The following is a 25,978-nucleotide window of genomic DNA, read 5'->3' on the forward strand; positions in this document are numbered from 1 at the left end:
ATATCTTAAGCAGGATCCATGCCCATAACACAGTGCAACACGGGGCTTGATCTCACAACCGTGAGGTCCATGACCTGAGCCAAAATCAAGAGTTGTAGGCTTAACCAACTGAGCACCCAGGTGCCCCTTGTGCCTCTTTTTAAAAACAAGCAGTAAGTTCTGGGGCACCTGGGTGGCTCAGTCGGTTGAGCGTCTGACTTCGGCTCAGGTCATGATCTCGCGGTTTGTGAGCTCGAGCCCCGCATCGGGCTCTGTGCTGACAGCTCAAAGCCTGGAGCCTGCTTCAGATTCTGTGTCTCACTCTCTCTCTGCCCCTCCCCTGCTCATGCTCTGTCTCTGTCTCAAAAATAAAAAAACACTTAAAAAAAAAAAAAAAAACAAGCAGTAAGGTTTAAAGCTAGCAACTAACATCCAACTTGGAGATGATTAACTTTCCTTTCTTAATTGACTAGTTACCAAAACCTTTATTGATGAGGTAACAATAACTTCACTTCAAAACCTCATTTTTTGTTTGTATTAGATTCTTTTTAAAGTGAAATCAAAATTATGTCAGAGTAATACATGAAGGTAACTACATATTAAAAGTGAAAGTCAGATACACCCATCCAGGGATATAAAAGGGATGTAGCATTATCATTTTCCTAGGCATGTAAATTAAATAAATCAGATACCCTCAGATCTTTTGTGTTCATTTTCCACATGCAGTCAACCAGTCTCATTGATTCTTCCTTATAATTGCTATCACAGACACCCTTTGCTTTCTTTGTCAATGTATTTATCCTTATTCAGGCCCAAGGTGCCTGGACTTTTGTTACAGCTTAAAGCTGTAACACTTACTGCTCAAAGCCTCCTACAATTCTTTCCTGCACACTACTGCCAAACTAATGTCAGAGTTAACACCTTGATCATTTCCCTATTCCCAATTTTCTATTAAAAAGAAACAAAAAAGATTCAGCCTAGCATTCTTTTATATTCTTTTTATATTCTTTTATAATCTAGCCTCAAATTATCTTTCACTTATCTATCTTCCTCTACTTCTCTATATAAAATACCTGACTCACCTAAACTGATTTAACTGCCTCTAAATGTGCTCTGTACTTACCTAGCTATACCTTTTATCTTCACACTATTTCTCTACCTAGAATGACTTGATCCATTTATCCATATTAGCAAATTCTATAATATAGACTCACCCACCTGGGGCGGGGGGGCGGGGGGGGGGTCCTAGATGAAATTACAAGTTGTGTCTACTTCACTACAGGTTGTGTCTACTTCAATAATATCCACATCGCCTAGAGACCAAAGTCAGCCCTCCCTTTTCTCAGACTTTCTATGAGTTCCCCAGAAGGAAAAGGAAGTGTTTCAGGTCTAAGAGCCAATACTTGCTATTTTGCTACCTCTCTGTTCCAGTTGTTGTCTTTAATCTTTAGTGACCTCATCAGCCTGTATCATAAGTGCTTAACTACCTACATTCACAATTTAGTATGCACTAGTGCCACTCATGTGATGGAGCACTCCTGTCCTCCATGCTCTGAACCCTTGATTACATTCATTTACCACCTATTTTTTTTGAGCACCTACATGAAATACTACTGTAGGCTCTAGGAGTACAGCAGTGAGACAGTAGTAAAACACCTTTCCTCTCATGGAAATTATATTCTAGAGAAGAGAAAGACAATAAATCAAGATAAGTACAATATATAGCATATTAGATGGTTATGAGTTTTAAGAAGAAAAATAGAGCAGGAAAATGTGTGTGGGACAGGGGAAATGACCGCAATTTTAGGGTGGCTAAAGAAAGCCTGAGAAGTTTTAAAAGATGAGATTGAGCCAAATGTATACAAAAATGTTCTAGGCAAAGGAACTACAAACACAAAGGTCCTGAATTGGAAGTATGACTAACAAGTTCAAGGAACAACAAGGAGGCTAGTTCAACTGAAACAAAGTGAGTAAGAGGAAAGAAATAAATGACATCAGATGAAATGGTGAATCAGATCATCTACAAAAGGGAAGCAAACTACAGGCCAAGGGGCTGATTGCCTTTAAATTTTCCTTTTGAAGTTTTCCAGTCTGTGGCTGCTTTCATGCTACAAAGGCAAAGCTGAAGAGTTGTAAGAGACTGTATAGCCCCCAAACCCCAAAATATTTACTATGTAATTCTTTTTTTTAAACAAAGTTTACTGACCTAGATGTAAAATTGATAGGCCATTTACAAAGGCTTTGATTTTACTCTGATATGGAAACTCATTAAAGAGGAGATGCATGATCTGACTTACATTTTTACAGAATCACTCTAGTTATTGGGCAGTAAACAGACTTAAAACAGCAAAGAAGGAAGTGGAGAGATCCAATTAGGATACTATTAAAAAAACCCAGGTGAGAGATGATGGTGGCTTGAACCACAGTGGTAGTCACTGACATAGTGAAATCTGGTTAGGTTTTACATATATTTTGAAGGTAGGCCTACAGAATTTACTCTTGAATCAAAGTGAAAGAGAATCAATAGTCAAGGATAATCTTAAGGCATTTGGTTTGCCACCTAGAAATACAGAATTCTCATATATTGATGGGAAAGGCTGTGGAAAAAGTTCCAGAAGAGGAGATACAAAGCTCAGTTTTTGACAAGTTAAATGTGTCAAATTATCATTACCAAATACACAGAGGATTTCTGGGTGGTAATCGGAGTTTGGAGTTCAGGGGAGAGTTATAGAATGGAGATAAAAATTTAGGAGTCATCAATGGATAAATGATATGTAAAGTCATTTGAATAAGAACACTATGAAAATGTGTATATATACACACACACATATATACAAGAGAGTAAATTGTAGGACACTAAAAGTTTAGAAGTTAGGATATGAAATGCAACTAGAGGACTGATGTAGAAAGAGAGATAGGAAAAAAACAAGTTGTGCAGACTTAGAAGCCAAGTTAAAAAGTGTTTCAAGGATGGGAAGATCAACTGTGGCAAATGCTAACTAAGATAAGGACTGACAAGTGACTACTGGATTTAGCAATGTGGAGGTAAATGGTCCCTGACAAGAGCAGTTTTGGGAGAGTGGTAGAGAAAAACTGAGAGAAAATAGGTTCAAGAGAGAATGGGAGGACAGTAACTGGAGAAAATGAATAAAGACAACTATTTCCAGAAGAGGTGCCCAAGTCAGCTTTTCCTAGGAACGTGGGGAGTACATCCATAGTGATGGAAGGGAAGGCTGATGTATGGACACAGCTGCAGATAGCTGGATAGATTTGTGGAAGTCCTTTCCTGATTGCCTCAATTTTCTCACTAAAATAGGATGTAAGGTCAGATGACAGTAAAGACGGAAAGGAAGGTGTTGGCTGTCTGAGGACAGGATAGATGAAATGGCCATTTGGGATCTTGCCAATCAATGTGTAGTTCATGGACAGCAGCAACCACATCATTTGGAGGCTTGTTGAGAATGTACAATCTCAGGCCCTTTCTAACTTACTAAATCAGAATCTGCATCCTGAAATCCCAGGTGATCTACATACACATTACAGTCTGTTTAAAGCACTGATGTAGGAGATCAGGAGAGAAAAATGCACTAGAGAAACACAGTATGACTGCCAGGCAGCACTAAAATTAGTGATCATGAATTTAAAGTCATGATGGGTGTGTATTTTCTTCTACAACATTCAGCTTGGTTCAGGCACCAAGAGGACAAAAAGATGGCTTTCACCAGGATTTGGTTAGTCAAACAAGCACAGTTCAGTGAGAGAGAAGCAAGAAACTAAGGGAGTACCCAAGGACAGCATGGTAATTATGGACCTTATAATTTAAGCAGAGAAATGAGGAAAAAATGGATAAAAAACAATTAAAAGATGGTAGGATCAATGGATCCAGTAGAGTCTGAAGGTTGCTGGATGGAATAAGCTGGGGACACAGGAGGTCATGGTCAGAGAGTGAAATACTTAACAATGAAATTATGGAGGAAGTGGTTTTTGGCAATAACAAAGTCTATGGTATAGCCACTGATTTAATAGCTACAGTAGGGTGGAAAGAACAATCACTGGAGAAAAGGTAAAAAATTTGAGAAGCTAGAAAGGACTATGAGGATACTGAAATCACAGAGTGATAGTGATCTAGGGATCTAAAGACATGAAATTAAAATCTGAATGAGATTTTGGGTTGGAGAGAAAAAGGAATGGTCTGGAAGTTGCAATGAGGAACAAGGAAGTGAGAAACAGATGAGAGAAATCAGTCACCATTTGAAAGGGCTGCAGAGGATATAGTGTTCTCAGGGAAAGTCAGATTCCAGAGCAAGAAAAGGCTAAGGACACAGAGGATTTTACTTGTGACTAATCATGAAATGGGACATTTCAGGACATGGGGATGTGTAAGAGACAAATGATTTGGATGAGAAAAAGAGTCCAGGGTGATAAAGAATGAGTTGAGAGACTCAGCCTTCTTGAGTTGATTGACATAAAAGGGAATAGAAACATGATGAGATTAGGGCTGGCAGTCCCAAAGCACTTCACAGTTGCAAGACTTTGACTCTTAAGGGAAAGACTAAAGAGGTCTTGCCAGGATTGAGAGTTCTGGAAATACCATCTGACACATACAGATAAAAGCATGGAGGAGAGAGAGATGGTCTTAAAGATTCCCTGTTGGTAACTACCAATGGACATCTACACCTCACTGCTCTGGGCTCTCATCTGGCTCCTATCAATAAAAAAACCTAAGGAGAAGTTTTCCTTTCTGTCCAGATCAGATACCTTCACTTACTCATAGGGTTTTTTTCAGAAATTCTGCTGACCCTCTCCTGCCTCACCATCTACATTTAGTATGGAACTGAATTCCAGCTATAAAGAGGTTTTAAGTTGATTTTCATGAAGCTCTTAGGCTTTAGGCAAGTTCTCTAAACATTTTGTTACAGGTAAAGTGACATTTTATCTATTCAGAGCAAGAAAGAACTCTTGTTCATGGGGGTCAGACCTATCTCCACACACACTGATCTACACCAGCATCAGCTCCAGTCCAGCCAAGACATTTGTTAAACATCCACAGAAAGATACAGATCAAAATACATCCACCATGAAGTCTTCCTTGACTATTCTAGCCTGAAGTAACCTTTCCCTTTTCATAGTATTTACCAATATCATTTGATAATCAGTAACTTTTCATTATTCTTTTCATCTATTTAAACGTTCATACACTTTCACATCTTCCTCACTTATTCTGTAAACTCCTATCATGTAATTATTCCATAGGCTATCACATAATTATTCCATAGCACATACTCAAAGCTCTGTATCTAGTAGCTGTGGAAAAGCTATAGCAAAGGAGAATAAATATTGCATTAAGAGCTAAGAGAATTGAACTTTAGCTCATCTTATGCTACATTAAACATTTAAGTTATTAGGCAATCCACTCACATGGTCACGTGAAGATAAAATGGGAAGGGATAGGGATAAAAATACTCTATTTGCTAAAAGGTTTAAGACAGGACAAAAAAGATTTTCAGTGGTCTTTTCTAGATGTAAAGACCTAAAAATCTAGGAGGCATAAATGCTTATATTTTGTGATTTGATATATAAATCACCTTCTTAGAACTTCTAAGTGATGGAAATGTGAAGCTCCAATTTTTTAAGAAATGAAGTGCTTAAGATTTATGTAGACATCCTTAAAAATCAAAGAGGTTTAGAGTTGAAAAGGGCCTTAGAGATCATGTGATCAACTTTTACTGGCCTAAGCTCAAAAAGCTAGATTTGTGCAGAATTCTCTGGAAATTACTGATCAGAAGAGAAATCTACTGTTTTGAAGTAGAGAAATGTATTAGGATAAATAGTAACTGTAAGATGTATTTGGTTAGAGAATTTGTAAAGGAATAATCATATAGTTCCATTTAACTAAGTTAATAGAAACAAAATATATTAAATTGATAACTTAAAGACTATGTCCCTGTCAAGTGTTTCCCTCTCACTGTCCCTCCATGCAATCTTTATGTATTTCCTAACTAGTTCTAATGAAGACATATCAATGACTTACATGCCAAGAAAAGAGACTAGAACAGTATATATGAATACAAGTGAGAATATACTCTGTAAATATCTAAGAGGTCACTGAAGAATCTAAAAGGATGAATCCTCATATTTATAAAATGAATCCTTTTTTGAGGATTCATCCTATTGGATTCTCCAGTGACACCTGTTCTGAAAGAGGCCAGAGTGTTCAAAACTGGAGTTTTATAAATTTATGTGATTTTGATTTTAGCACCATGTATTTCATTTAGTATTTTACTGTGTGCTATGCACTGAGTATTAAGGGGAATATGAATTAGATGCAGTTCTCCCTCCCACAAGAGTCTGCTGAGAAGGAAAGACAGTACACAAATCATTGCCAACAAAGCAAAAATGACATAATAGAAATATGCAAATAATGTTACAGAAGAAGACGAAGAATAACTATGTCTTGCTGGGGATAGGGGAAGAATTCAGAGATTCCTTCAATATGGATAGTATGGATAAACATCGAGATAAAAAATAAACTACAGTAGGGGTGCCTGGGTGACTCATTCCATTGAATATCTGACTATTGATTTCGGCTCTGGTCCTGATCTTAACGGTTCGTGAGATCAAGCCCTGTGTTGGGCTCTGTGCTGACAGCACGGAGTCTGCTTGGGATTCCCTGTTTCCTTCTCTCTCTGCCCCTTTCCACTCGTGTGTGTGTGTGTGTGTGTGTGTGTGTGTGTGTGTGCGCTCTGTCTTTCTCTCAAAATAAATAAATTAAAAATAAAAATAATAAATAAGCTTAAAAAAAACTACTATAAAATGTGACTTATGTATGTCTTTCATCTTTTCTATATAATAGTTAACAGAAACTAGGTGAAAAGTAAAAGAATATAATAAAGAAAAAAACAGAACCATTTAAAGAATTTAGTTATCATTAATTTGCAGGCAGCAAAAAACCAAAACAAAACACAACATCACCAAAAAATCCCAACCAACCAATCAAGACTGATAATCAACCTCAAGCTAACCTGAAAACTATATCTGAATGGACCTCCACCTTCATTAATTAAAAACAAAACAAAACAAAACAAAAAACAAAACCCACTCAAACTTTCAAAGTTGGAACTAGAAGAAAGAAAGGGAATTTAAGGAAAGGGCATTTGAACTACAGTCTTGAACTGGAATTTCCTGTTGACTATACTGCCTCCATAACCTTGCTTGGGATGTGGGTAATACTGGCCCAACTGTGGACTTTTTCTTGATTCCTCATATAGTACAGCTGAAACAAAACTGAGACATTTAACAATATTTGTGTAAAAGGCTAAGAGTTGCAAAAAAAATAATAATACAATGAACAAAGAGAATATCATGAATGTTGGGGATACATATTATAAACTACTACTTTTTAATCTTCAGTTTATAATCTAATAAACATGTCCCTTCTTTCTCATTCTTGGTCACCCCCTTCCTCCTACATCTTCAGCCACCACCACAAAAGAGTACCCTCCTAGAGACCCAGAAAACTATGTCAAGAGAGGAAGCCACTACACACACTACCAAATCTCTATGGCCAGTTTTCTGGGTTTCTGTTTCCAGCTAAGGTCCTGCCTCTTCCCAGATTGACTGATGCCAGAGATATTCAACTCTTCAAAGCTGTGTCATCATTCTTCCAGACCTTAAAAATAAACTGATCCCAATAAGCTTTTAGACTAATGTGACATGGAGGTAGGGTAGGTAGATGGAAAGTCACTCCTTAAATTACTATTCTCTTGTAACAGTTAAAACCTTCTCGTATCAATGATAATCCAATTCAGCTTTTCAATACTGTGGGCCTCTAATTATCAAAACAAAATTCAATTCGAAACAATTTTTACAACCATAAATAGTATTTTAGTCAGAAGAACACATTCACAAAAACCAACAACCATGAAATATGAAAGTACCCCTTATTTGAAATCACAATTTAACATTATATTCTAAACTAGTCGTCTACAGAACTATTCATGCATATATGAAAGAGCTAGAATACTAAATTGGTTTCATATAATCACACTGAGAAAATTTTTTAGTTCTAGGAAATAACTACATTATAAATGAAAATGTACACAGCAGGACTTCACAGGAATTCAGTTATTACAACTAAAGCTGAAGATTATAGTGCTTGTTTAAGGAATGGCTCTAACATTTCTCCAAATAATATCTACTTTAAATAAAGTCACTGAATCCACTTGTAAATTATTTCCCTTTGGCTGTCTCATTATTCAATATGCTTTCAAGGAACATGGTGATGAAAGAAGAAAAATACCTCTTTCTAACATAACCATACTGGCAAGAACATCAACATTATCAGTATTCAAAGAATGTCTTGGCAGGTTAAACCTTCATAAAAAGAAGGAACACTATCTAATCCAAGATGTCAAAATAGCAATAGTACTTCTCATATTATGTGCAATATGATTGTTTGTTTATAAAGCAGAAAAAAATTTCAAGAAAAGATGTCAATATAGTCATTTTTAAATTTCAAGCAGAGGCAAAAAATTCTTCTGAAAAGCACATAAATAATGATAAACATGTTTAAAAGAAAAAGGCTAAGAGGAGAGCAGGACTCAATGTTCAAAGAGATTTATGATATGTGCCACTGCCATTCTGGGAGGTTTAACAATATATTTCAGCATTTGAGGCACAACAGCACTACTAAGAAAGAAAAAAGTGGCACAATAATTTGTACTAAGAGAAGGAAGCTTGAAGACAGAGTGCTTGTTCTAATTCAGTCCTTGATCTTGTGTAATAATACTAATACTTAATTTTACTGTAAGATTTTTGATAATCTCACATTATTTTCATGGTAAAATACTCTCAGCATACTCTTTAGGATTTGAACTGAATCTGAAATTACTGAAGGCTATCAAGGGACTTGTGTTTATTCAATGTAAGTTCAGATGTGCTGTCCTCAAAAAATAATAAAATGCAGCATATTATAAAATACTACCTTCCATTCTCAAAAGATAATGCCTGTACTGGTGATCGTACAGTGGTTGGAAAATAATATAAACTTATCCAAAACTTAGAAAATATATATTTGACTTTAAATACTCATTTCTATTACATGAGGCAGAAATCTTGTTTTATTCTATTTTCTTATTGTTGCTTTTCTTTAAAAAAAAGAAGTTCCTATCTTCATATTTTACCTTTTTCATATGTTTTCCCTTCCCAATCACTTTCTTCTGTCCTTGATCTTTTCTTAACTTGGGTATATTCAGCTTTTAATTGCTAAATGTCCTTTGGATAAAGAGGTCATAGGGTTATTTATACTACCGGGATGAGCCTCCATCTATCAACATCCTGAGGAATCATAGCATGGTAGAGCAGGAAGAGATCTCAAGGTATCATGTGGTTGAGTTCTATGGTAGCAGGAATAGGTGGCTGACTAATCTTAATGTTTTTCTTTCTTTTCTGTTTTTTTTTTAAATGACCAAAGATTTTGATCATAAATATTCCACCATGGTTTGGTTTAAAACAGAATCATCTTAATAACAAGTAAAAAGACACAGAATAGAAAGAATGCTGGATGAAAAAGGATTCTGACCCCAGTACTACTAATTACTGTAAAGTATATAACAATTTCTTTGATTACTCTGAGCTTTAAGTTCCTCCTACAAATAGAAATAATGCTGCTTAACTTACAAAGTTATTAGTAAGTGTTCTGAAACCTGGAAAAGAACTATATATACAAAAGGTATTAAAATGAAAAGACAAGACAGCAGAGTGGAAATAGCCTGCAGTCTGTAGGCATGTTAAGTTTCAAATCCCATCTCAACAATTTACTAGCTGTGCAACACAGAGCAAAGTATTAAACCTCTCTTGAGTTCAGTCCAGAGGACAATGGTAAATTGATATGTCTACTTCACTCAGTTGTTGCTGTGGATCATAGGAGTTTAATGTACCTAGGATATGATGTAGCATTGTGTAGGGCCTCAATAAATGTTAACTCTCAACTCCCCATTGGGTTTCCATACTTCTGCTTTCCTCTCTTAAATATTCAAGTGCACATGTGGAATTTTATGAAAAACAGAATAATCAGAAAATACCTTTCATTCTATCAAGATTCATCACGCAACAAGAATTTCTTAATCAGCCTCACTTGAAAACTGGGAAGAAATGAGGTAGTTTCCTTTAAAAAACAAAAAAAACTCTTCCAAAGGAGAAACAGTTTGTAATAGAAGGTGAAAAATGTCACTAAATTGTGAACTCCTTAAAGGAAAAGAACAAGTCTTATACATCTGCATATTTAGGTAGCACTCAAATATTTCTTGGATGTCTACTGGCAAAATCCCTGATCTCAGAAATTATGAAAGGTTCAATTAGATTTCATCTAGATGTCAGATAAGAAAGTAAAGAGGTTCTTTATATAATAAACTAAACAAATGTGGACAAATTTTTGCAAGAAGACTTTACATATCTGATTTTGATAAAATTGTGCCTTTATAATATCATATACCAAAAAATCTTATAGAAACATAATAATACTTACCTTGTTATGTATAAAAACAATCCTTAAGTCAGGTTTAAGTATACCATAGCTTATGAGGAGATCCTGGATCTTTTTTATTTCATCTTTACATTTTTTAGCAGTTGAGTAAAACTGCTTTCTTACAGGTAGATTCTTAAACAATCTTAAAGCAGTTACAGTTGTACCTGTTGGCAGATAAGAGGAAAGCACATTTAGATGTGAAAAGAACTTCACACATCTTCAAATCTGTATACAATATATTCAACCCCTTCTATCACTGAAGGCCAGTCCTCTCCCAACTTCAGGAACCCAAGGTGGCTCAACTTTGCAACTTATTCTGATCCTCTGCTAGACTCCTCTATTTGTAACTGGACTGACTTGGCTAAGTATTATCTCTTCTGTGTGATCTAAACAAGAATAATCTGATTTCTACCACCACACAGAAACATGGGCTTACCAGAATGCAGTATCTTAATAATTTGCTGATATTCAAACCACCTGGAATGATGCTTAGTCTGCACCTTAAAATACAATATATAGGTGGTATAAGGCTAAAATATAGCAAATGTGATAACCTTAATTACTACACTAAAAATTCTTATCTGAAATAATGTCTAATTGTCTGGTTTAATTTCATCTTCTGAACAACAAATATTCAAAACACAGTATAATCTAACACAAAGATTTTCTTTTTACTAGTGTAGTAACTAAAAAGTTGAATTAAAGTATAAATATTATAATGCTTACATATCAGATTAATAACCAGCTTTTGTTAAACACACACACACACACACACACACACACAATTAGGCCTGGATATTTTCTCATTACTATACCATAAATCTTTGTTTTTTAAACATTGAGGAACTTTTAAAACTACCAGTCATGAGCTAATCTCAACTTAGTAAATCAATCCTCTCATGTGATTCTAATGGCTGTACTGCCAGGGTTGAGAAACAAAGCACTGAGAAGTAAAAAAATCAATTTAGTGTACAGTTTTCAACTTGGCATTACTGACATTTGTTGAGGGGGCTGTCCTGTGCATTGTAGGATGTGTAATTGTATCTCCGGCCTCTACCCATTAGATGCCAGCAGTATCCAACTCAGTCATGACAATAAAAATGTCTCCACACAATGCCAAATGTCTCTTGGGAGGCAAAACTGTCCTTGATTGAGAATCACTGATTTAGTATATATAGCAACTAGTATTTTTTTAAAATTAAATAAAGTCTAGAATATACTAAACAAGAGCAGAAAATAGAGTGCATCACACATAGTAAGAGTATATACTGCATCAAGAATTTTTTGCTTTGATTAGATTTGTATGATTAAAATGTACTATGTGAACGAAAGTCAGAAAGGCTAAAAGTTGCTGCAATAGGTCAATCTTTGACCTACCGCTCACAAAAAAGAACAAAACAGAATGGCAATCATGAGGAAAATATAAGACTTAGAAACCCTAGCATAAAATCAGGAGTTCCAGGAAGAGAAAAAGAAACAAATACAGGTTTAACTAAACAGAAGAAAATTTTCTTGAGTTAAAGTCTTTAGTACAAATTTCAAGAGCTTACTACAAGCAGGAATATTTGTGTGTGTGTGTGTGTGTGTGTGTATGGAGAAAGAGACACCACACTTGCACTGGAAATCCTAAATTTTAGGATTAATTTAAGGGCAAGGAAAAAATTTTAGAAACTTTCAGAGACAGTAAGTTCCTTATGAGGAAATGCTAGCATCAAATTTCTTAACTATAACACTAGAAGACAATCTACAAATGATTGAGGGGTAATTAAGAAACTTACACCCAGTAGGGCTATGTATAAGGATAAAATGAAGACACTGCAAGGATTCAGAAGTTCATTCCCCAAGTACATTTTATTAAAACAGTGGTGGATGAGCACTAGCCAAATGAGAATTATATCAAAATAGAAATTTTATGACAGAAGAAGATGAGAAAATAAAATTGATAAGCAAAGAGTTTTAGCCAAATGTAAACATAATATGGCAACATGGCTGGCATTTGCAATGTAACTGTGAAATAGGAATTATTGAAATGAAAGAGATGTAGGGGAGGGCCTAACAGTAGCATGAAACTGTTTTACACTATTATTAATAACACTGGATAACTGGAGTAAAGGGGTTGGGAATGAAAAGGGCTAAAGCTTATATGGACCTATATATTCTTGACTATGGCAAGTTCCTTTCCTACCAATGTTCTCCTTCTGGTGTGTCCTCCAACACATCATACTTATTTGCACCTCAGAACTTTTGCATATGGTGTTTCCCCTACTACCTTTTGCATGGCTAACTCCTTTATCAACTTTCAGATCCTAACCTAAGTATCACCTCTTTAAAGAATCCATCCCTGAATGCCCTATCAAAGACTGGTTCTCCCAAAGTGAAACCATGTTTTATTTCTTCCTAGAAATTATCAATATTTGAAAAATTTGTGTCCACCTCCCCTTTTAGAATACAACAAGAAGCATAAGAGCAAATGATTATGTACCATGTATGACATTACAGCCCCAGCACCTCAATGACTAATAACCTACAGGCATTTAACAAAAAAGTTTTGAATAACAAATAGAAATGCATGCACAGAAATGAATGCATAGAAGAAAAAAATACAAATGTGGTAATAAGAATAAACCCCAAATTTGTTTGGACTGTTTTCTTAGTTATAAGGAACACATGGTGTTTTTATAATTTTTGAAACTTTATTTTATAAATATATACAATTTTTTTTATCTTAGGAAAAAAAGATCTTTGAGGGAAAAAAAAAAAACAAGGGAAAAGCTGTATTTCTATTTTGCTCACATTTGATGTTTTCCTGCTTCTTTTCTCTTGATCAGGTAAGTTCATCAGCATATTACGTTACTAACAATTTAATTAAAAATTTTTTTTGCTTTCCTCCATTTTTAGGTAGGTATTTTTTTGGCCTAAATTTAACATGTCACCTTCACACACAGAATTAAAGTCCTTGGAACACCATGGTATTTCTCACTTGTAACACTGTGGTGCTACATTTTCTGCCTTAGGAAAGTAAACAGGCTACTACCAAATTCACATTGAGGTGAAGTTGACAGAGATCAAGGAGTGCACATGCCCAGCAATCACAACAGGTATGCACTCTGCCTTCCTGCTAAACAAAGGACACACTCAGAGCAGAGTGTATCAGACCCTATCATCAGAGACCTCTTATGCCTTTTTCTCATTTCACTCTATGTTCTTTCTAGATATTTCCTCCACGCCCAAAGTTTCAACTACTACATGTATGCCAATGATTCTTGATCAAAGTTATAAGAAACACTATACTTTTATGAATCTCTGAAAAAGAAAATATATGCCAAATAATTCATGATACAATGCCTTAACAACAGTCCTGTGCAATACATGAATTGGTCCACACCAGCCTCTCACTGCTTAGATATTTCTTTTATCTATCCTCACTGATATGGCAATTTCCTCTTGTGTCTTCAATTTCAGTGCCTGGCATGTGATAGCAAACCTTTTGAACTTAACCCAGCTTTTTTCACTTGTGGCTATATTCTCTTTTTAGGTCTCACAAAGCATTTGTTGTTTTGCAAAAAAAAATATGAAACTGTTGTTTATTCTTGCAATCAACACATGAATTATCAATAATGCACAAAACTTCCCATCCAAAAAGGATTTGGGGAGGCCATTAATTACAAGCCACGACCTGTTTTTAGAGACGTCAAAATGAGAGAAAACACACATCTTAGAATTTACTAAAGATATACATATGAAACTGACAGCATTCAAGTTATAAATAAACGCTCACTCAATATCACCTGAATGTCCCAAAGCCACCTCAAATCAACCACACCCAGACCTGAACTCATTCTTTTCCTTCTTACGTCTGATACTTACACTTAATCCTCTTTCTCATATAACACTAACATCCAACAGTTTCCAAAGGCAGATACTCTAGATTTAACTGATTCTTCCCTCTCCCTCTTACTGCCAATATTGTGTAAGTCTTTTAGGCCTGTTCTATCCTAAAAATCTGTTTCAGATCTATGTCAAGTCCCTTTCCCTCCTTCAAAACTTAGTTCAAGATAACATTTCTTATAATAAGACATAGTTTATGGTAGGAGTTACAGTGTTCTAATTAATTTTATAAATACCATGACATTCACCCTCTACCTAAAAAGGTTCAGTGGCTCACTGCTGGTTATAAGAAATAAACTTTTACTTTCAGTTTTAGAAATTTCACTTGGTTCTTTTTTAGAGTTCCATTTCTCTGCTGAAATTGTCTACCTTTTTAGCAATTTTGACCATCTTTTCCTCTGAATTCTTTAACATAGTTGTTTTAAGTTCTTGTCTGCTAATTCAAATATGAGGTCATGTTTGTTTTCTTATATCAACTATTTTTTTCTCTTATAGATCCCATTTTCCTTTGTTTCTTAATATTTTTATTTTTGCCAGACATTGCATAGATACATAAGTAAATGAAAGAAAAATAGATACGTAAGTAGATATTTTCCCCCAGAGAAGGCAGTTTATTTCCTCTGTCAAGTAGCTAAAGAGAGAATCTCTTCAATATAATTAGGAATGTATCTGGGTTGGAGCTGAGCTGTCCCTTTATTTAGCTCTAGTTCACTTCTCGTTTCAAATGTCTTAAAGATGGAATGGGGTCTTTTCTTCTAGCAAGGTTTTGGGATCTCTAGCACTGCAAAACTTTGTCTCTCTAGCTCAGTCCTAATTTTCTTTATCACTGCTTACTAAGCGTAAGTCCTGATGAGATCTGGCATCTGAGGTGAACCAACTCTGTCTGAGGATCCCATCCTCCAATATCTCATGTCAGCTTACATATGGCTGTTAAAGAAGTTCAGCTGGTTCCTCCTAGGGCCATAAAAGATGCCTTGTTCATGGCAGACTTGTTCCTTTGCCCACCTATGCCCCCAGACCCAGTTAATGCTCCCAGGGATGCAAGTACTTTTCTTGTCTACTCATCTTTCTCTTGAACCTAACTCATTTAACTTCCTTTTTTTGCCCTCCAAGTTTTTATTAAATTTTATTTAGCTAAAATACAGTGTAATATTAGTTTCAGGTACAGGATTTGGTAATTCATCTCTTACATACCACACCCAGTGCTCATCACAAGTGCCTTCCTTAATACCCTTCACCCATTTCATCCCCCTGCCCACCTCCCTTCCAGCAACCCTCATTCGTTCTTCATAATTAGGAGTCTGTTTTATGGTTTGCCTCTCTTTTTTCTCCCCATGTTCATCTGTTTTGTTTCTTAAATTCCACATATGAGTGAAATCATATGGTATTTGTCTTCTTTGTGACATAGTTCTTCAATTGGTGCTTTTCCTCTTCATCTTTCTTCTCTTGCTACAAGGTTAAACCCCCACCCCTTCTTACCTACCATCTTCAAACTCAAATGATAACTTTTCTGAAAAACTCCCTAACCTTCCTCTAGGCAGCTGGTGGCTTCTTTTTACTGTCATTACTTAGTCATCTGTGTTCTCCACTACTCTGTGAGTTCCTTTAACTCATCTGTGTTCTCCACTAGCCTGTGACAAATATAATAGCATGTACTGTAGCTGTGGTGACAGTATATCTGGGTATATCTGTGTATCTGTGGACAGATGGTGAGAAGGAAGGCAGGCAGAAATCAATAAAGCAAAATACAAATGTACGAAAAGGTACTTGTTGATTTTTAAATATGTTATACGTGAAAGACCACACTATAATTAATCCATATATTAACTGATAAATTATTGCTTCAGCAGTTAAAAATGTTCTCTTAGAGCAAACTGAGATTTAACAATAAGCCAAGAATTATATATGTTTGAATAAAACTTAATGATGGAAAACTATGTTGATTCTAAATGAAATGTGTATCCTTAAAAAAAGTACCAAGTAATATTGGCCAATAGGGAGGAGGCCCTAGTATACTATCATATTTTACAAGAGAACTGCTCAGCTCTCTAACTTTAGCACATTCTACAAACACCAGAATTAAACTGCAATCCTATAATATGTTCCCTGTTATATTTTTACATGACCCTATGTTATGCCACTTATAAAGGCAGCTAGCTATTTATATTCTTAATGTAAAGAGGTATGGTTGCTTGAATATATCAAACTTTTTAAAAACTATTTAATGAATAAAGTTTCAGTCTCAAGATGAAAAAAATCTTCCAATGCATGCACAATCATACTTAACAGGGATTTACAAAGAACACGATGCTCTACTCTAGTAACAGGGTAAGGAAAGGAATGACCCTGATCAGAGTACTTTAAATATACTATTTTTGATACCTGAGAAATTCCTACGGCAGAAGTACTAGGATATGTTAAAAGAATTTGCCAGGAGGGTAAATCAATTTAGAAAGCTTACTACTGATTATCTAGGGTAAAGGAAATGGAAGTAATAACAGAAAAAAGATATGATTACAACAAATAATTTAGTAAGTTATTGTAAGATAATTTAAAATTATTTTTACATTTCTTATAAATTTTTAAGTGTCTTAAAACAGACGTGAACAGAAGGGTAATTTAAAATGACATGCTATTAAGCACATACATCATTTTAAAGGGCTAAATTAATCCACAAAACGAATACCTACACCCAGAAAAACCAGAATTGAAATCTCCAGTAAACTATTTTTAAACATCTTAAATATGGTTTTTAAAGGGGTAACAGGGGTGCCTGGGTGGCTCAGTTGGTTAAGCGTCTGACTTCAGCTCAGGTCATGATCTCACTGAGTTCCAGCCCCATGTCCAGCTCTGTGCTGACAGCTCGGAGCCTGGAGCTACTTCAGATTCTTTGTCTCCCTTTCTCTGGGCCCCTCCCCTACTCACACTCTGTCTCTCTCTCAAAAATGAATAAATGTTAAAAAAAAAAAAAAATTAAAGGGGTAACAAATTTTCCAGTGTCTAAAAAAGATTTTGCTTTAAGTTGTCCCGGCACCTACAGTTAGGTGTCATCTTCTGATCAGATGATATGAAGAGTAACTGTGAAGCAAGGATGTTCACACCACTGCAGAAATTTATCTACAAGTACCCTAAATGCACAGGTACTAATTAGGATGGTTGTACTGTAGTTTTATCTTACACAGAAAATATTTAAATGGAAGTTGAATGACAGCTGGTAGTGAAATGTGAGTCTGTGATCCAATCACTCAAAAACTATCAGCACTAAGGCAATATAAATGTAAAAAGCTTTTAAAAGTGCTTGTAGATTTCTATAATATGTCCATCTACAGAAATTTAAAAGTAAGAGCTTGATTCTTTGTTGTTTTCCTAGCCAACCAACTATAACTAGGAGATAAAAATGTATCATGAAAGGCAATTACTAGTTTCACAACTACTGACCTTCCAAGTATGTTGTTTCTTAAGATAAAAGGAATATGCTAAAGAAAATAAGGTTCATTTACTGACTACAGAAGTTCCTTAATATGCATACCTAGTCTCACTCAAAGTAGAAGACTTGGGTCAGCAAGAAAAGAAAAATCAATCAACAAATGGGCAGAGATCAGAAGGATTCCATATTTAAGTATTGCTATTTCATAGTTCCCATGGTGATGAACACAGAAAAGCATGAGAAGTATGAGTGATGCAGAGCAACAGGCCATCCAGATTAGACTGGCTACTACTAAGATAAAAATAAATACATTTAAGTTTTATAAGGTGACTAGATTACTTCAAAGTACTCTACTGGAGAGCCACCCAAATATCTCCTAATGGCCTCCTAATTTGAACTCCTCAGAATTGGGGTCAGAACATTTCTGGAAAGGGACTATACTAAAAAAAAAAAAAAGCCTTCTCCTTTGTAACCTTCAGTACATAAAAAAGAAAAAGAATCACAGTCTATTATTTTTAAGTAAAATATGTACAATATTATCATACATCAAATTAAACAGCTACAAGATGAGCTCATTTTTATTAACTGAGTAAATGCCAAAAAAAAGTGTTTTCTTAGAAGTTCCAACTGACTCTTTCCTTTGTGTGGATATAAAAATATAAATTCTTAATATGCAAATTAATCAGCAATTTGAAGATTAAAAAATAAGAGAAAAAGTGAATTTGGTATCAGTATTAAGACATAATAAATATATTTTAATGAAAAAAGATGGTAATTATTAAAAAGATAGATCTAATAATTTAATATTAAAATTAGAGGGAAGAAACTAAAGAAAAAATATAGTACTTCAATAAATTACAATGAGGGACCACAAAATTAAAAAATGAATTTATAATTCAATTGGAAAAGAAGGGCAAACAGCAGCAAATCCTTTCAGATCAAATAATTCTTTTGGACATGACTAAAGAGGTCATACCTTCAACATTCTCTCAACTTTAAACACTCATTACCGGAAGTTAGCGGTATGGAAACAATTAAAGGAGATACATGAAACTCAAGCCTGAAGAGCTTTTCTTTTTTGTTGTAAGTGGACAGTAAAGGAACATAAAAACATAAGATGTCAACTAAAATGTAATAAAATTACTTAAGTGTATAAAACACGAAAGAACTGTAATAATAATTAATAGAGCAATATTATTAGATGAAGTAACATTAGCAATGAGCTAAGAGTTGTTGCAATTGAGTGATGGGTACATTATTCTATTTATTTGCACATACATTTCAAGTTTTCCATAAACAGATATATTTTAATTATTTAATCATAGAATCTTAATTATATGGTTTATTACAATTACCAATCAATAATGTTTTAGGCATTTCAATAAAATATCCTTCACATATTAAGAGGACACTAAGTGATCCAACAATAGCAAAATAATTGCTCTTACAGTTTTAACAGAAGAGTAATCCATGTTTTTGTCCATAGTCTGTTTTTAAAAATTAATTTATTTAAATTCAAGTTAGTTAGTATACAGTGTAGTATTGGTTTCAGGAGAACCCAGTGATTCATCTTTTACATATAATACTCAGTGCTCATCCCAACAAATGCCCTTCTTAAAGTCCATCACCCATTTAGCCCATCTTATCAAACACCTCCCCTCCAGCAATCCTCAGTTTGTTCCACAGCTAATATCATCCTCAATGGGGAAAAACCTGAGAGCTTTCCCCCTAAGGTCAGGAACACAACAGGGATGTCCATTCTCACCACTGTTGTTCAACACAGTACCGTGAGCCCTAGCCTCAGCAATCAGACAACAGAAAGAAATAAAAGGCATACAAACTGAAAAAGAAGTCAAACTTTCACTCTTAACAGATGACATGATACTCTATATGGATAACCCAAAAGACTCCACCAAAAAATTGCTAGAACTGATACATGAATTCAGTAAAGTCATAGGATATAAGATCAACGTGCAGAAATCGATTACATTTCTATATACCAATAATAAAGCATCAGAAAAAGGAATCAAGGAATTGATCCCATTTACAACTGCACCAAAAACAATAAGATACCCAGGAATAAACCTAACCAAAGACATAAAAGATCTGTATACTGAAAACTATAGAAAGCTTATGAAAGAAATTAAAAAGACACAAAGAAATAGCAAAACATTCCATGCTCAAGATTGGAAGAACAAATACTGTTAAAATGTCTATACTCTCCATAGTCTTTTAACAGTCTCTCTTTAGAAAACTAAGTATTTAAGAGATTGGTGACTAAAGTAGGGGTTGAATATTCACTTGGAAGTTAACTACCCTTTATCATGAGCAAACCTGAAGTAATGCATCTGATTTTGAGGTGTAACAATTTTTAAAAAAATAAACAAGAAAAAATAAAATAAACAAGAAAGAAAAGGCAAAACTACAAAGCTACTCTCTTACCTTGACCAAGATGTGAAGGTTTTTGAGAAATTATGTGGCCGCTGCCATCCAAAACATACTGGGTGCTAAAATTATCAGAAGCTGTCCTTGTTGTAATCAAAACCTGGAATATAAAAAAACTAATAAAATTATGATTTTAGATTTTGCAGTGGACTCATTATCAAATTAAATTTAAAATGATTATACATTTACTTAAGATTGAAAAAAAGTTTGGGGCACCTGAGTGGCTCAGTTGGTTAAGCATCTAACTCTTGATTTCAGCTCAGGTCATGATCTCAGTTTGTGAGATCGAGCCCCATGTTGGGCTCCATACTCAGTGTGGAGCCTGCTGAAGATTCCAGCTCTCTTTCTCCCTCTGCCCCTCTCCCCTGCTTGCGCTTGCAGTCTCCCTCTCCCTCTTTAAAATTAAAAAAAAAGAAAAATTAAAGTTAGGGGCGCCTGGGTGGCTCAGTCGATTAAGCATCTGACTTCAGCTCAGATCATGATCTCAAGGTTTGGGAGTTCGAGCCCTGCGTCAGGCTCTGTGCTGACAGTTCAAAGCCTGGAGCCTGCTTCAGATTCTGTGTCTCCCTTTCTCTCTGCCCCTCTCCTGCTCCCATTCTGTCTCTCTCTCTCTCTCAAAAATAAACATTAAAAAAAAAATTTTTTTTTTAAATAGTAGGCTACTTTATATTTTTTATGTGGCAAATTACTGATTTTTGAGTATTTAACTTTAACTAAAATACTCATACACAAATCTATACATCTGAAATGTACTGGTTATTTGTATATATGACTGAAATGGCTATTTGTATTATATGACTTACATCTGTAAAATCAAATACTGTAACTGCATTAGGGAAACTTCTTTTTGTTTATTTACTTTGAGAGGGAGAGAGAGAGCACACGAGCAAGGGAGGGGCAGAAAGAGAGGGAGGGAAAGAATCCCAAGCAGGCTCTGCACTGTCAGTGCAGAGCCCAATGCAGGGTTCAATTTCACAAACCGTGAGATCATGACCTGAGCCAAAATGAGGAGTCGAACGCTCAAATGACTGAGCTACCCAGGCACTCTGGGAAACTTGCTTTTTAAAAGACAATTTCCATAAATTTGTTGGTAATGTGAAAAAGCCTTTTGTAAAATGATCGTTCTTTTTATAATCTGTATAAAACTGCACTTCTGTATTTCAAGGTAATGGTTCAAAAGAATAAAAAAATATAAATCATACACACGTATATTTGTGGACAATTTTTTCTTAAAACCAAGCTATTTAAATGTAATTTAAATGTAGTTTAAATGCTTAAAACCTGAACTATTTAAATGTAATTTTTTTGTTAAATGGAGAAGATATTAGCACTAAGACATTTATGTGTAAGAAAGGATTTCACTGAGCATGAAAATATTTCCTAAGGTGTTATAGTCACATAAATATAAATTTAAGAATGTCTGCATTCTTCTGAGGTACCCTCACCCTTGGCTTTCTGTTTACCTACTCTGTGAGATTAGTGGGAGAGCATGACAATAGAAAACCATTCCACTGTCAGAAAATAACAGGCAGGGAGTGGGCATATTTCTTCAGGAAAGCACAATGGATTCAGAAAAGGATGCCCTCCTTACACTTTTTGTGAGCAATAATGATCCAAAATTGGGAGCAATCTTTCTTGGCCATCTGTGAACTCAGGAGAGTTATCTGAAACTTATATTTAAGAAAGAAGCCACAAAGATCCAGCTCCACTGCTGGAACTCATCTAGGTCCAGTTGGATCTACATTGGATTTGATGGTTCTGACACCCCGCCCTAAACATGCACTAATTTACAGCAGGCCATATGGCTATAAAACATGTAGATACCAGGCAGGGAATAGCAGAGTCACCATTACGTGCACAAACACACACAAACACACACACACACACCTTCTCTAGCTCACAATATTAGAATCTATTAGACTCTAAGGGTAATGTCCATAAAATTCCTCACCAGAAGCACTGCCTTAAGCTGTTTTCCAAAAACATACAGCTAAATCAAAGTTGTGAGCCTCTGTATAACCTTAAGTGATTCTTCTACTTCTTCCAAAATTATATTCCGTGGTTCAAAAGTTGTATAACTTTAAAAGTTTTCCTGATAACCAATTTTAATCTTCCCTGCTACATCCCCAACTCTATTTTGTCCAGTAGTGATTTTCTCTAATAAACTCTGTTTAAAAACAAAGAGTACAGAAAATTTCTTTCCTGTCTCTTAATTTAATTACTCTATGATTGTCCCTGTAAAAACAATTCTACATTTAACCATTTTTCAAAAATGCCAAGGTCAACTGAATTCTATTTCTATTCTCCAAAGAGCTAGCCACCTGACCTAAAGTTGGTGTTATTAAGCAAAAGTAGTCCTAGAACTCTGACTTCTAGTACTAATTAAGCCAGTGGCTTGTTAGATGGTCCTGAATAAATGATTACTCTATCATCTTTAAGAAGTGCAATGATAAGATGAAAATGATACTAATACTCCACAAGGTTATATGGATTTTTGTTTTAACTACTTTCAAAGCATTTTATAAATATTAACTTGTTCATCCTTTAAACATATTAGTTAATAGCAAAATACCCCAACTTAGATGAATAAACTGATGTGCTAAAAAGTAAAATAGGACCTTACTGGTCATAAATGTAACATTTGTATTAAAGTAAAAAAAAAATACACTATTGTTTTCCAATATTAATTTTTTTGAATTAGAATGTGTAAGGGTACTGTGAAAATTTATCTTGATAGGAAATGCTTCACAATTCACTGCTAAAGACAGTGAAGGACAACACAGGTTAGCATGTTTCACAAATTCGTTAAATACAATGTGCTCCTCAGAGGAAGGAACTGTATTTCAAGAGTTCATTTCATATGACCCTGTGTCCTGGACAGCAAACCTTTTTTTGGACCAGGCACAGGCTTAGAATGTGTTAGCTCTGCAGCAGTTAACATATTTGAACCTTCAGTAACTCCACCATCAGATGCATCTCTAATATTACAAATTTTTACTTGTGCTTCTTACTAGAGACACTAATGAACTATGGCAGAATGAATATAGTGGTGTCAAGGGAAGAACTAAAATTTATTTAAAGAATTTTAAAAGGAGAAGTTTATTTTAAAAGGTAAAGTTTTAAGAGTTCTCAGAGAACCTTACAGATTATATTGGCTATCAGTTATGAAAAACTGTCTTTTTGGTCTAGTTACTGAGTTTCAAAAATCATATAATACTAATACAAAGTTAAAATTCACAGAATTCATAAAAGCATCTAAACTTTAGATAAGCATAAGTTTTCTCAATGTTTTAGATAAAACTCAATTAAAACTTTAGGATACATCCTGTCAATTCATGCAAAAAAACCTTTCTTGACAAAAATTCATTTAAGACAATTATGTTAAAGTTTGTTCTTATTTTTTATTTTTATTTTTTGCTGATTTTTGGATGAACACCTTGGCACAGACACAGGAGTCTGAAAACTAAGGTAAATGGTCTTCATGATTCAGCTGAAATATCAATTTTGCCTGGATCACTGAAATGTCTTTCTTTCTGTGAGTCTGCCTGCCTATGCATAGTTGTACACTAATATAAGAGCTCTGACTTCATAACCTTCTCCCAGATACTTCACTGAGGGAGACTAGCAATAGGAAAATCTTGGCCCTGGCTTTTCTCCTTAGAACAGAGTTCTATTACCTGTGAGGAGGCTACACTTTAGAAAGCAGGATACCTACCCTACTCTTCAAAAGTTCCTGTGCCTATTTTAATTACAGTTCTGTCACCATGGCTCTAAAGAACATGAAAGGTACTCTATCTACACTGTGGAACAGGAGGCAGAAAACATCAAAATGATGCTAGCAGCTTCCTCCTACCTTTTTACAGCTACGGGGGCCCACAATTAAGGAAGTCCCAACCTTCATCTTTAAAACAGAATGACATAGCTTCTCATTCTGCCCCTTTTGAGCCATGGAGGTTTAATGAAATTTTAAAAAACAAACCCACACATGATGTCATCTCATCACAAAATTGTGTAAAATAAACTTGGTAGATCAGAGTAATACCCAGCACATTGTAACTAATTAAAAAATGGAGGAATGAATCCATAAACATTAGTGTTATACAAAGGATGGCTGGCACCTCTGTTCTTCGGAGGAATAAACAAGAGAAAATAATGAACTTAGGCTACAGAATAAAGACCTTTTGTGAGAAATAGAAGGAATTTATGTAGGAATGTCTGTTAAACTTTAGAAAGGATTTCCCAAAAATGTTGAGTTGTCTGCATAAACTTTGAAAGGGTGAAATACTGCTTGTCAACAAGAAAATGAGCAAGTATGATGATATTATCAACTTTATGATAAAGGTACATACTACTTTTCACATTCAAGTCCAGACTGAAAGTAACTTTCATTTGTATGGCACATGACCGTATTAAAGATACTTTAATATGTATTATTTCAATTGACTCTCAAATCATTATCCTCACACGACTCTCAGAAAAGTTAACCTGTTTATGCCTTTGGCCAAGTCTCTTATGCAAACACTTGAGAATTAGGGTTCTGACTTTTCATTGAGTTTGTTTTGATTGTAAGAAAACAAAACTGTTCTGTATTTCTCCTAAAACTGAAGTGTAACTTAGCCTCCACTTAAAATCCGGTTCAAAAAATGTATAACTTTCTTAAACATTTCTCTGGAAAGGAAAAAGATCATTTTTTAATAAATATATAAAATATCTACCTAAAAAGAAATAAAATCTTTTATTATGTGTTTTATTATGTGATAAGAATATATACAAAGTCTTCACAAAAGATTTTATGAACAGCTCAAAACAGAATTTTCACTACCTCTAGCTCATTTTAGTCAGTATGCTTTTTAATCAGTACCAGGAATTTAACACTGAAGAAAACAAGTATCTCCAAATTATTGCTCTACAAACAACAATAAATTTCAAGATTTTAAAGAAAACCGTACCAATTTGTGTCAGTAACTGATACATTCATCATGGATTTATCAAGCGTAATTACATTTTCAAATGCCAACAGGATACTCTGAAGGTATAAAAACAATGGTTTACTCCTTTGGACTGTTTAATTCTAAGACTGGAAGTCATTTTAAAATTGACAAATTAGGAAAACTGCCCATTCTTTTAAAGTGTGTCAATAAAGAATATAGAATAAGATATGTTTTAAATTCCTCCAATTTTGCTAAAAACCTACTTAATTTTGTTTTTGTAACTAAAATTATTAACATCTTTAATAAGAATACTTTCAATAATCAGAATTTTCGGTGATGGCCATTTAATAGTGTGACAAAACTATATTCCAGATACAAATTATCAATCTACTGAGCCTGAGATAATTTACATCTTTATGACTTTAAAATTGTCTGCATCAGTTAATCTGGCAGATAAAATAACCAAATTGCTAATTTTTATTATGTAACTATAATCTCTGTCCAAAGATTTTCAAGATAAATTGGAGCCTTTAAAAATAAACATGCAACTTCTATACATAAAACTTCAATTCTTTCTGAGTGGTAAAGAATACTCATTACATTTAAAAAGTAAGCTTTTTTCTCCAAGAAGCATTCATTAATAATTAATAACAATAAATCCTGAATAACAATTTTTTAAATCTAACTGACCTTAACAAGCATATATTACTTTCTGTATTTCTGAAATACTGTTCAGAATCCTTTCACGTAAGTTTCAACTTGACTACTCTTTGATACCATCTA

General features: G+C 34.6%; 1 protein-coding gene across 6 annotated transcripts in view; it reads right to left on the minus strand.

The window, feature by feature from the left end:
• Positions 1-25,978, minus strand: part of PMS1 (PMS1 homolog 1, mismatch repair system component) — a 102,527-nt gene that overhangs the window by 54,467 nt on the left and 22,082 nt on the right. For all 6 annotated transcript variants that reach the window (XM_049615342.1, XM_049615345.1, XM_049615343.1 and 3 more), the window contains 2 exons: positions 20,262-20,364; positions 10,505-10,668 (listed from right to left, as the gene is read on the minus strand). In XM_049615342.1, the coding sequence (XP_049471299.1) occupies positions 10,505-10,668; positions 20,262-20,364 (267 nt within the window). The remainder of the gene's footprint in view (positions 1-10,504; positions 10,669-20,261; positions 20,365-25,978) is intronic.

This window comes from Panthera uncia, assembly GCF_023721935.1.
Source record: "Panthera uncia isolate 11264 chromosome C1 unlocalized genomic scaffold, Puncia_PCG_1.0 HiC_scaffold_3, whole genome shotgun sequence".
Taxonomy (NCBI): Eukaryota; Metazoa; Chordata; class Mammalia; order Carnivora; family Felidae; genus Panthera; species Panthera uncia.